At 45.0% G+C, this 13,786-nt stretch overlaps 1 protein-coding gene across 3 annotated transcripts in view; it reads right to left on the bottom strand.

The window, feature by feature from the left end:
* mideasb (mitotic deacetylase associated SANT domain protein b) overlaps nt 1-13,786 on the bottom strand; it is a 38,309-nt gene that overhangs the window by 7,544 nt on the left and 16,979 nt on the right. For all 3 annotated transcript variants that reach the window (XR_008811714.1, XM_056295660.1, XM_056295661.1), the window contains exons 7-9: nt 10,599-10,674; nt 9,748-9,836; nt 3,438-3,581 (exon numbers count right to left, since the gene is read on the bottom strand). Coding sequence is in view for 2 of the 3 variants with exons in the window: in XM_056295660.1 (XP_056151635.1) it covers nt 3,438-3,581; nt 9,748-9,836; nt 10,599-10,674 (309 nt within the window). In the remaining variant the exon portion in view is untranslated. The remainder of the gene's footprint in view (nt 1-3,437; nt 3,582-9,747; nt 9,837-10,598; nt 10,675-13,786) is intronic.

The following is a 13,786-nucleotide window of genomic DNA, read 5'->3' as shown; positions in this document are numbered from 1 at the left end:
TGCACTTCCTTGGGTCCTCAGCAACACACCCGCCAAGTGTGAAGTTGATCAGATGAACAGGCATACAGACATACGGACTGAGACTCCTTCCATCTTAGTTAGATTACTCGCTATTCATGATCGACCAGTGGGGCTCTTACACAACTGGATGTGACATGACTTGCAGTCTTGGTCATGATACAATTATTTATTTAGTGCTCTAAGATAGTAGGAGACATACTAGATTCCCATCTCACTCATGACAGATTGAGAAGAGCGATGTCGACTGCAAACACTGGGTTAAGAGTCACACCTGAGTTGATGTTTGGGCTTATTGTTGCCAAAATTGTTGTTCAATTCCAACCAAAAATCTCTGGCCTAAAAAAAGAAGATACTGATGAATGTGTGACCACAGTGAACCTCTTGTCTCTGGGAGAGAATTTTACAAGCATGAAACTTCTTTTTTTTTCAGGGGCCGGCGCAGACAGCGTGTTTTCCAACTTGCTACAGAGCAGCAGAGCAAAGTGCTGTGATGACTGATTGATTCCTGTATTATTCACTGCACTACCGGATAAAAACAGGCACGTTGCCTATGACCTGCCTTTTGGCTTGTTGACTCATGCACCGAACCTCATCACGAGCCATTTTATACTTTTAATCTGACAGGAAACTCTTTTGCCATTCAGTGGATCCAGAAAGTACTCACCCCTAATTGATTATTTCTTGTTTTACAATGTTACAGTTTTTACTTATTTATTTGTTTTGGTATACTTTATTAATCCCCGTGGGGAAATTCCTCTCTGCAGTGAACCCATCCTAGCTGTGTAGCTAGGAGCAGTGGGCAGCTGCAGCGCCCGGGGACCAACTCTAATTCCCATTGCACTGGTCAGGAGCACAGACAGGAGTATTAACTCTAACATGCATGTCTTTTTGATGGTGGGAGGAAACAAGAGCACCCGGAGAAAACCCACCGCAGACACGGACAGAACATGCAAACTCCACACAGAGGACAACCTGGGATGACTCCTAAGGTTGGACAACCCCGGGGTTTGAACCCAGGACCTTCTTGCTGTGAGGCGACAGTGCTAACCACTGCGCCACCCAGTTTCATTTAGCAGATGCTTTTATCCAAGCGACGTACATCTGTGGGTTAATACAACACAAGCAAGGATCTAGCCAGGAGGCGACAACACAAGTAAGTGCCAAAAAACTAGGTTCAAATCCGATAGAACATATGTGTCAACAGGCAGTGCACAAAGGCAATGCATAGTGTGCATAGAAGCCTTTTTTGTGTGTATTTTTATTAATACCATCAGGTGTGGAGGTGTTCGTGAAAGAGCTGGGTCTTTAGCTTCTTCTCAAAGATGGAGAGGGATTTGTTCCATTGCAAAGTGAGCTTAAGTGGGATTTGTTTTACGACTCCTATAAAAGACAATTCTCTATAACGCCAAAGTAAAATATCAAAACCACCTGAAAATGAACTGAACTAATAACAATTAACCCCTCTTGCATTACAACAAATTAGGCAAAGTGTACTCAATTGCTCGAGATCACACTAAATACATCAACAAGGTCCACCTATGTTGATTTAAAATCCGCCTGTGCTCAATCATACGACTGCACAATAAATACTGCCAACTTTATGAAATTTCGCAACTGAAACAGCAAAATGGACTAGTCCTGGGAAAGCGACTAGAAGGAAACCACTTCTGAGATGGACGAATGTGTAGTCTCACCTTGAGGTGGCTAGAAGTCATGGGACAAGTCCGAGACACTTTAATGCATTGACAATTTTAGGTGTAACAGAAACCAAAATGTGAAAAAGCTAGAGAGGGGTGAATACTTTCCGAAGGCACTGTATATAGTATAACATCACTACATTATTAGGCAACATGCAGTAAAAACTGGGACGAACAAAGCAGATTGGAATTCGTGACCTTTCGTGTGCTTGGTTCGTTCGCCTGCTTAATTTCAATCACCAGGATGGTCCCCGAGGAAAAGAAACCACAGTACTGCACACTGGTGCCCAATGTGCATCTCTTTAACTGCCGACCTTTATGCAACATACCTTCTTCGAGGTCTAAAGTGAGAATGAAACATGTATTTATAAAGATTTGTAACCATACCCGCTTAGTGGCGGGTACAACAATAATTTTAAACCAATCAGAACAAGCAAAAAAATCTGAGACCTGTAGCCAATCAAATAGGCCTAACAGTCCACTGCATACTGTCACCAATATAACCCCCCCACACACACACACACACAAAAAGAGCATCTTAATGATAAAATATAATCGATACTATAGGCAGGGGATGCCCTATGGGCCCTTCTCAGTTGGGAGTCAGTGCAGGAACAACAGTCCACCCTGACAGAAGCCTCAGAGGGTTCGAGGTTTCAGACCCATTTTCTATTGCCTTATATTAACCTACACAGCTTAAACACAACCATCTGTATTTGATAAGCATTTGCATGTGTTTACTACTACTGTATAGATACAATAAAAAGGTACACTTCATAAGATTGGCACCCATGAACACGCAAGGGACCCGAATGAAAACAAACACAGAGCCTGACTCCACCCACATCCACCTCTCTTCTCCAACCAGCACTGCAATGCTGCAATAAACACTTCTCAGAAAGTGAAGAGAGAACATTATCTGATCCCCTAGAGACAGACGGACGGACGGACGGACGGACGGACGGACGGACGGACGGACAGACAGACAGACAGACAGACAGACAGACAGACAGACAGACAGACAGACAGACAGACAGACAGACAGACAGAGAGGCGAGAGCAAGACATTCTTCCACATTAAGATGGTACTATGTTGACTTTGGAGGAGGTAGGTCTTGGATATTTTGATTACTTCGGCTGCACGTTGGCTCGAGACTGGTAATACTAGATATCTCATGTCTATGCCATCCAGCTGCAGAGCTACACTTTTGTTATTGGTGCTGTGTATCTATCCAGCTAGCTGTACTCCGGTAGTCAAAATGTGGGCATCAGCAGCACAAACATCCCCTCCAGACAGGTGACCAGTGAGTTCCCTGGTGCTAACAAACCCTTTGCTTTGACTCAAGTTATTTGAGAGGCATACTGGGGATGACTGGCTTCTCTGCAGGCATATTCACGACTCGCACTTGTCCGCTGGACTGGGTGAACTTGAAAGCTTATAAAATGCCAATTTACTGTTTGATATTCCAAAACAGAGCCATGTATAGGCTTACACCTTGACCAAATAGGGAGAGAGTTTGGACAGAGGTTCACTCCATAGACATTTATTTCATTGCAACGACAAAGTAAAAATACAGGCTAGATTGAAATGAAAATCATGGTATACCTTTGAAAATATGCAGTATGTATACATGGGTCAGGTCAGGTGCGGGACATTTTTAGCATGTGAAAGCATTGTTTAATTGCTTGTGAACTGATGATGATGATGGCTTAACTCACCTTGTGGTCGAGCTCCTCCTCAGCTGTCTTGCCCTCCTGCAGTTCTGCCTCCCCATACGTCAGAGTCCCGTTGCGTCCGATCTTAACGTGCTTCTTGTAGGTGTAGTAGAACTCCACGCACTGTGCCACCGTCTTCGTGCTCACCTGTGAACAACACAAAGTTACTACAAAGGAAATTTTTAACAACTTTTTTTTTACCCCCCCCCCCTTTTTTTTTTCCTCCTCCCCAATTGTACTTGGCCAATTACCCCACTCTTCCGGGGCATCCCAGTTGCTGCTCAACCCCCTCTGCCGATCCAGGGAGGGCTGCAGACTACCACATGCCTCCTCAGATACATGTGGAGTCGCCAGCCGCTTCTTTTCACCTGACAGTGAGGAGTTTCGCCAGGGGGCCGTAGCACATGGGAGGATCATGCTATTCCCCCCAGTTCCCCCCTGAACAGGCGCCCTGACTGACCAGATAAGAAACCAGTGCATCGACCAGGACACATACACACATCTGGCTTCCCACCCGCAGACACGGCCAATTGTGTCTGTAGGGATGCCCGACCAAGCCGGAGGGAACACAGGGATTCGAACCGGAGATCCCCGTGTTGGTAGGCAACAGAATAGACCGCCATGCAACCCAGACGCCCGTATTAATGTGAACTTTTAAGCAGATCCAGTGAAGGTTTGTTGAGGGGGTTAGCATGGCACGGCTACAGTTGTTCACACAAAGGATGGTTTGAGAAGCGCTGCACAAGTCAAAGGCACTCAGTAAATAAGGTTAGCGTTTAATCTGTCGCCTTGCTAAATGAACAGGATGAAAATTCAACAGGTTACAGCTTCATCCAAGAAACGGCTCCACACAAAGACAGTGTTTGACCGAGGGATGCACATAATGAAACTAGAGGAAGATATTGTTCCAACTGTTTCGACTGTTTTCATTGTCCCTCCTCCACAGACCAAGAATTAATAAAGACCATACGCCAGCGATGAACTTAATGAGAAAAGCTCAGTGATGTATCGTAGGCAGCTCTCCACCGCATGACTGAGTCAAGGTAACGCTGGCTAGGGTTTCATGTATGTCTGAGGAGCAAGTTCATGTTTATCATGGTTACTTGCTTTGGGAGGTGGAGTGCCTTAATAGGATTCGCTGAATTCAACTGGTATTTAGATATAAAATATGCCACATATTTTTCCTGTTTAAAAGAAATTATAGCCGCCCCCCCCAGTCTACATCCTTGTTCCTTGTAGCAAGTTCACACACACACACACACACACACACACACACACACACACACACACACACACACACACACACACACACACACACACACACACACACACACACACACACACAATGTACCAGGGGGTCTCAAACTTATTATTCAACGGTTTACATCTGATTTTTGTTCAAGATCAGAGGTCTGGAAGGATTGGCGATAAAATAACATTTAATCACTTACAATTTTAAGCAACATACATTCAAGTTCAAGACAAGTCACGTAAAGCCTCATACAGATTGTGCGATTTGGACAGTCTCAGACAAAAGATGACTAAACGTGGTGATATCTTTGGTCGGGGTTCCAAAACGGTGGTCCTACATCACAGTGTGAGACAGGTTCAAATATGGCCGTTATTACGGTCTTGCGACCGAAGATAACCTGGGACAAATTTAGGATGACCATCTCACAACGTGACTGCTGCTACGACCTACATCTACTAACCAAGCAATAGAAATGCAGCACGAAATGACGCACTGATCAACGCGATGCACAATCTTTGCTGGCGCTAAACACAAACAAACAGACTGTTGGCATCTGTGACCCAAATGCGATGGATTCAACAAAACGAGCAACAATACGAGCTGCGGCGACTATTGAAAGGACTGGATTCCTGCTCTGCGTCATGTTGCTCTACCAGCGGCGTAGCTTGATTACGTACCCTGATGCGGCATGCACGCTGATGACGTTTTTATGGACTTGTGTCGTAGCCTGCGACTCAGTAGGTGTTATCGTACAGTGTACATACATCAAACTCAATGCCGTACCCAAGTTTATTAGATCCATACCGCAGTGTGGCTTGATATTAACGTATAGGATCGCTAAAATCGCATTCTGTAGGAGGCTTAAGTCAGAATACATTCGAGGCTAGTAGAAATGGCACTGTTTGCCTGCAGTCAGTTGCTTGAAACTTGGCACAAAGGTGCGACTGGCAGTGGGAGACACTGATCCAAATGTTCATGTTGAAGACCCACCCTACTCTTCCTCTGATTGGCTCTAACCTTAACGAAAACTCGTTAGTCATTTATGGTTACGCCGGTTTTTCTCATTTCCTCTACTCTTCAACAAGGGCGGGGCACGTGCGCGCGCGCACACACACACACACACACACATACACACACGCACACACACACACACACACACACACACACACACACAGAACCAGGTGAAGTGAAGATAGCGTTACTCGAGTGCACGACAACTACACCCATTATCTTACTGCAAGTGCAATAAAAGCTTTGCACCACCTCGAAAGCATATTCCCCGGCAGGGATGGGCAACATGATCCAGAATGGGCCGGTCTGGGCGCAGGTCTGTTCCAACCGAGCAGTTACACACCTAATTCTATTTATTAGTCAACCAACTTTGCTAAGGACCTTGATTTATAGACTCGGGTGTGTAATTGGTTGGTTGGAACAAAGACCTGGACCCACACTGGCCCTTTCTGGATCATGTTGCCCATCTCCGGTGTAACATTAACGCGTGAGCTCGGCAGCAAACACACACAAAAAAGAAAACATTACTGTATTCATAACACAAGGTATGGGCTGGGTCCAGATTGACTTGCCCTTCGGTCCAGATGTGGACCGAGGCCTGGACTTTGAGAACTCTTGATATATACTATATGCAGTGGATATAAAAAGTCTACACACTGCTGTTAAAATGGCAGGTGTTTGTGATGCAACAAAATGAAACCAAGATGCATTATGTTAAGAACTTTTTCTGCCCTGAATGTGAAATTGCAAGCTATGAAAATAAAGTGAAAAACAATCAAAAATAATTTAGGGAAAATAAAGTCAAATACAAAGCTTACAACAACCTGGTTGCATAAGTGTGCACACCCTTTTATGATTGAGGATATGGCTGTGTTCAGAATCAACCAATCACATTCAACCCTATGTTAAATAGTCGCTAGGATACACCTGCCATCAATTAAAGTGACTGTAACTAACCCTAAATAATGTTCAACTGTTCCTATCGGACCTTCCCTTGGTCCGCAAAGAACTTAAAAAGCACAAAAGGGATCTCATCGTTGAAAGGTAGCATTCAGGAGAGGGGTACAAAAGAAGAAAGAAAGCCACTTTATATTGTCATGACTGCTGGGATAGGCTCCATCCTTCTGTGACCCTAATTAAGATAAGCGGCTTGGATAATGGATGTATAGTTACAATGAAATTTGTTCTTTGCATTTAACCCATCTTATTGTATAGGAGCAGCAGGCAGCTGCAGCGCCCGGGGACCAACTCCAGTTCTTCTTTCCATTGCCTTAGTCAGGGGCACAGACAGCAGTATTAGCCCTAACATGCATGTCTTTTTGATGGTGGGAGGAAACCAGAGCACCCGGAGGAAACCCAAGCAGACACAGGGAGAACATGCAAACTCCCCACAGACAGGACCTGGGATGGCCTGGGGTTCGAACTCAGGACCTTGCTGTGAGGCGACAGTGTTAACCACTGGGCCACCATGCCCACTGCTCTGTGCTGGCTCCATGCCATTGTTTTCCTATAGGGAGAGTGGTGGCACCCAATTAAGAAGAAGCACTAGCCTTGGCGTGGCGCACCACTCAAAATTGCCACCAAGCGCTGCACTCTAAGATTAAATTATTTCAGGTTTGACCTCGGTTGCTACTGACCTTTCAAAGCGAGTTTCCAAGGCATTAGATATACCGTGGAGCACAGTGAAGACAATCAACAAGTGGGAGAAAACATGACTCAACAATGACCTTACCAAGAACAGGAAGTCCCTCAGAAATTGAGAAGACAAGGAGGAAACTAGTCAGGGAGGCTGCCAAGAGGCCTACGGCAACATTAAAGGAGCTGCAGGAATTTCTGCTGAGTCCTGGTTGCTTCCTACATGTGACGACAATCACCTGCATTCTTAATATATCTGGGCTATGGGGTAGGGTGGCAAGTTGAAAGCTTTTTCACGGGGGGGACATCCAAGCCTGGTAACATTTTGCAAAATACAGCCAGTCTCCCAAAAACAGCAGCATGGTGGCCCAGTGGTTAGCGCTGTTGCCTCACAGCAATAAGGTCCTGGGTTCGAACCCCAGTGTTGTCCAACCTTGGGGGTCATCCCAGGTCATCCTCCATGTGGAGTTTGCATGTTCTCCTCATGTCTGCGGTGGGTTTTCTCCGGGTGCTCCGGTTTCCCCCACCATCAAAAAGACATGCATGTTAGGGTTAATACTCCTGTCTGTGCCGCTGATGGAAGCATGGCAAGACAAACTGGAGTTGGTCCCCCAGCGCTGCAGCTGCCCACTGCTCCTAGCTACACAGCTAGGATGGATTCAATGCAGAGAGGAATTTCCCCATGGGGATCAATACAGTAGTAAAAAAAGAAAAACACGTGGAAAAATTTGTTAAAGTGTGATGAGACCAAGGCTGAACTTTTTGGCCATAATTCCAAAAGGTATGTTTGGTGTAAAAACAACACAGCCCATCACCAAAAGAACTCCATACCCACAGTGAAACATGGTGGTGGCGGCATCAGTTTTGGGGCTGCTTTTCTTCAGCCGACATTGAGGCTGTAGTTAAGGTGGAGGGAATCATGAATGGCTCCAGATACCAGTCGATTTTGGCACAAAACCTCTAGACATCTGCTCGGAAGATGAAGAGAACTTGCACCTTTCAGCACAACAACCACCCAAACCATACATCCAAATGAACAAAGGAATGGCTTCACTAGAAGATCAATGCAAGAGCCCAGACCTGAATCCAACAGAGAATCTGTGGGGTGACCTGAAGAGGGCTGTGCACAGGATGCCCTCACAATCTGACGGATCTAGAATATTTTTACAGGGAAGAGCGGGAAAAATACTGCCAAGTCAAGATGTGCCAAGCTGACAGACTCTTACCCAAAAAGACCGTGTGCTGTAATAAAATCAAATGGTGCTTCAACAAAGTATTCGTTTAGGGGTGTGCAAACTTGCACTACCAGGTTAATGTAAGGTTTTTATTTATTTTTTGCTGTAAAAGGTTTCAGGTTGTTATTCATTTGAATTTTATAGGTTGTCAATTTCCAATTACAGGTAGAAAAGGTTGACATGATTTTTTTTTACACCGCAAAAACCTACCATTTTAACAGGGGTGTGTAGGCTTTTTATAATGCGTGTGTGTATGTGTGTATGTATGTATGTGCGTGTGTGTGTGTGTGTGTGTGTGTACATACACACAGGGTGTTGTGATGCGTCTAGTGCAGCAGTGTGTAGTTGGAGGGAAGGTGCATGTGTTCTTCCAACCCGCTTGTGTCCTTCCTGCCCTTAGCTTGCTGCCGCTGGCTAGCCTTTGTGGCGAACAGGGAAGCATCCTAGCGTGTAAGCCTTCCCTTGCCAGTACATAGCCTCTCCTTCACCAAGACTCCTGCCAGGCCTCCCCGTGGCCACACATGGTAACTGGGGTCTTGCGGCCCCAGGCTAACTTGGCAGGGGATCTCGGAGCAGCAGTGGGCCCCAGAGATATGGTGTGCAGGCCCACCCTGGTGGACACGCCCTGGCACCTATCAACCACTGCCCCGCTACCTTGTGGGTGAGTCTGGAAGACATAAGGCTAAGGGAGCTTACCCCAACAGAAAAGCAAGCTGTGGCGGCACGCTTCGAGGCGGTTTCCGAAAAACTGGATTTCCGGCAGCCCCCTGCAGTTGTGTGGAGGTGCCGGTCGTCTAGGGATCCCCCTTGCCATCGGAACCATCTCCTCTACAATCAAGTCATGTGGCGTTGGGAGAAGCGCATCCCCCATGCCACTTTAAAAACCATCTCTGCGCAGGTATCTTCTGCTATCTGAGTCCTCAAAGGACCCACAAATAGAAGAAGATGGTCATCATCAGGCACGATGGACAACCAGCAAGCAAGCAAGTGTGTGTATATATATATACACACACACATAATGATTAAACCACCCTACAGGTGATGTAGGGTTGCAGGCTGTAACATTATGTACATCCCCTACATATTTCTAATCAGCAGTTCAGCTATGCCTTGCAGCTCCACCACTGCAACATGAACCGATAGGTGTTTCCTGTCCTTTCATCTGGAGCCACACACATACCAGTTTCTGCACCATGAAGAAGTCTTTCTTGTAGGCAGTGATACCCTTGTTGAATTGGCGTCTCTCAGCTGCTGTCCAGCTGTCCGATCCTGAGAGAGGGTGGTAGAGAGATAGAGAGAATGAGGCAAGAGAAGGGAAAGGTAGAAAGAGAAAGGGCTCGTGGGTATATAACATTTGACTGGTCATAATGTATCTGCTAGTTTTTCTTTTTCGGGTGTGTGCAAATCATCCACCCCCCCACCCCCTATCCCCTTTACACAAAACCACACACACATGATCGGATAAACAATGGCTCCTCTGTCTTCTGCTTGGGATTAACCACATGCTGTAAACCCCCTCCATCCTCCCTCTCACTCTCCCTCATCACATTGACCCTGACTATCCTCCACAGCCACCCCCCATCTTCACCCCAACGCCCAGCCCCTCCTCTCCTTCAAACCAAAGCCTACTGTCTTGTCCTACCCCCCCCCCCCCCGAAATTCACCCAGTGCCACACTCTCACTACAGCAGCTGCTGTTGTTTAAGGGCTAAGTAGGGGTTGGCTGCAGACTCTATCCCTCTCGTAGTGCTAAGAAGACAGAGACAAAAACTGCATATATCTATGATAGGTTTAACAGTATTTTCCAAACAGCTTTCAGTGTTTGAGTCTTTATAAGGACAATGAATTGGTCTCTGCTGGGTTTTTGCAATAACAAGCAAATGCTACACAAGCCCAGGAATCCATTTTCAAGACATTTCATACACAATTCTGCAAATTGCAACTTATAGCAATGCCAATTCAAGTGATGCATAGAAGAAGAAGAATGGTCTAAAGTCTGATAAATAGTGTTTATGCAGTGTCTTTGACAAACCTGAGTAGTGGTAGTTTGATAAACGATGGGACTTGGGTAACAAGGGGTTCGTCAGCATCAGCAGGGACAGGGCAGCCTGGGAAACAAATGTGAGCTCAATTAGTTGCATCATCAGTACCAAAAAAAAAAAAAAGCCACATCATGACTCCACAGTGAGCCTTTATACCACATATGAGCCACAAAGTACCATGGAACACCCAGCATAAGCAGGAGCATAAGCCCCCCAAACAGCCATCAACAACAGTCTTTTTTTTTCATTTTCCACATAATTGTGAAGTGATACACTTGAAATCAAAGAAAGTTGAATCAGTTCATCTGCATACACCATTTAATGTTAAACGTTGTGTCCAGATGAGCTGATTCACTTTCTTTGATTTTCTTACCGGGATTATTGAGCATGCATAAAGATACACTTGAAAATTGCTGCACTATTCTGAAGCAGCCATCCCCTTTAATTTGTGTAAAAAATTAAAAGAATTTTAAAAAAAACGGCCATTTTGGTGTGTTTGCTAATCAGTACTCATAGGTTTGAGGCAATCATCATACGTTATCATTTAACATTGCTTGACTGCCTAAAACTGCATTACAGCAGCTTGTGGCTTCACTAACTTGGACCAAATATGAACAAAACACCAATGAGAGAGCAAAACCAGATGAAAAAAGTATGACGTTCAACAGACTCCCAGTCATTCTGAGTGAATCTGCACACTCCAACTCATCGCGGCAAAGGTTACATTACAAGCTCAGTGTTAACTAATGGGGATAACTGGCTAGCTTCCAGAGGGGCTACGTTATAACCAATTACTCAACCAGCTGATTTCACTGGTTAGTCCGTCTTCTTTGGTTGAAGGTTTGTTAAAATTGGTAAATTCCACCTGCGGCAGTGACCGGTTAGAAATCGAACCAGCATCAGATCCGACTATGGCCGGACTCGATGAAACAGCAATCATTGGCAACGCTGTCTTCGGGAGGGGGGCGGAGTCGGCTTGTGTTCGTCACGTGAATGCGTCTCTGTGTGTGTCGGAAAAACAGTGGTTCGGCTTGGATTCGCCTTGTCACGAAAGTGGGGAGGCGCTTTCCTTCGAGACTGCCGGCCGGAGAGATGCAGTTGGCGAACGCATGCAATACGAGGGTGGGTGTTTGAATTAAAATAGGGATCAATTGGCCACTAAATTGGGAGAAAAAAGGGAAAAATCAGAAATAAATTAAAAAAAAAAAAAAAAGAAATCGAACCAGCATATAGACCTTTTCTTGGCACTCCATGGCACTTGGTTGCCTTGTCTCTGCAACCAGACTCTTCATCCAACAGCGCTTTATGAGCCAGTAAAACACAACTAGCCAAGGTATGAGTCAGTTGCTAAACTTTCTTAGTGCTCAACCTGGGATGAGATAACCTCTCCATAAATAAAAAGATGTTTTATAGTTCATTAGCCGTACCGACAATCAAGCGGTTCAACGCTATATTACATCAAAGGCATAATCATCACAGTCGAGATATATAAAAATATAAATAAATAAATAAATAAATAACTGCAATGAGGGTAAACCTCACACTCTCGGAGAAGCTGATTTGTTGTGCGTGGATGCTGAAAGACAGCAGTGAGCCTGACCACTGCAGAGAGTTGGTGCCTTGATACTCCCCCTCCTCCTCCCACCCCCACCACGTTTGTTTCCTTGACAACGCTGAACCAGCGCTGGTCGCTAGGGCTCGGAGCAGCCAAAAGGCACTACTACTCTGCATCGGGGCTGTGAAGTACACAAGGGCTTCTCTGCTTTCATAACACCAGTATTGATTCAGGATCATTGGTAAAGTCAAGTGAAATCCTCACAACAGTTTGTTTCCAAAGCACTATGCATCCATTTGGATGAGGAAAACAAAATAACAGCCACTGGCCACCTAATTATTTCATTGACAAAGCACCAGCACTACCTACAGTCCTTGAATTCAAGTGACTGAACTGGTTTGAGTTTCGTGCAATCAAATCATGCCAAGAGTACATACCAGTTTTACCCCAATGGCGGTCATCTCAGACTTGGATCCAATTATTCAAATGAAGCCCTCTAATGAATTAAACTGGTCCCAGGCAGCGATGCTATTCTAAGACGCCACCCTTTGACTTTTTATTGAAACCAAAGTGTCCTCCTATCATTTTTTCATCCCTCCGTTCTAATTAATTTAATGTGACTATTTTATACAGGAGGGTATTATGTAATAAAATTATTGTCAATTCAGAGTTACCACCAGGAAGGAATTGCTTGAGCTGGTGCCTCATTATATCAAGTCGGTAAATTTGGCCTGTCATTAGAACAACATGCCCTACACCTGACATATTTTTTCTGTTTTGCGCTTAAGTAATATTTATACAGATACAAGTCTAATTTTGTTTGAGCTAAAGTTGTTTGGCTAAATGTCCTATGATGCTGATTTGTAAAAAGAAAAAATAATTTAAGCAAAGTGTAAATTAGCAGTTTTATTAATTCTCATTATTCATATTAACATGGTGGTGCAGTGGTTAGCGTGGTCGCCTCATAGCAAGAAGGTCCTGGGTTCGAGCCCCGGGGTTGTCCAACCTTGGGGTTCATCCCAGGTTGTCCTCTGTGTGGAGTTTGTATGTTCTTCCCGTGTCTGTGTGGGTTTCCTCCGGGTGCTTTGGTTTCTTCCCACAGTCCAAAGACATGTAGGTCAGGTGAATCAGCCACACTAAATTGTCCCTAGGTGTGCATGTGTCGGCCCTGTGATGGACTGGTGGCCTGTACAGGGTGTCTCCCCACCTGAAGCCCAATGACTGCTGGGATAGGCTCCAGCATCCCGCGACCCTGATTGGGATAAGTAGCTGGGATAATGGATGGATGAATAGATTATTCCTATTAAGTCATAACTGGCCGTTATTTTTAGGTGGTAAGATATCTTGGTTATCTTCAATTTGCGTTATTCTCTTACAGTTTGTTCTACTCTTCTTCTTTTAAGTCAGTATGCATGTGTTCAATGTATGGTAGAAAAGGTACACTACCATGGAGGACACTCATTAATGCGATTTTGTGAGGGCAGTGGTTGGTGCAATAATCCTGTGTTGTTAAAATTAGTGACTGGCTATGTGACCAATTACACAGCTTGACTTGAAGATGTCATTGGAGTAGCCCTGCAGGAATACCCCACACGATCAAAACAAGTTGATGTTTTTAACCAC

The sequence above is a fragment of the Lampris incognitus genome, chromosome 16 (assembly GCF_029633865.1).
Source record: "Lampris incognitus isolate fLamInc1 chromosome 16, fLamInc1.hap2, whole genome shotgun sequence".
Taxonomy (NCBI): domain Eukaryota; kingdom Metazoa; phylum Chordata; class Actinopteri; order Lampriformes; family Lampridae; genus Lampris; species Lampris incognitus.
The sequence above is the reverse complement of the archived record's forward strand: the minus strand, read 5'-3'. Positions and strand labels throughout refer to the sequence as shown.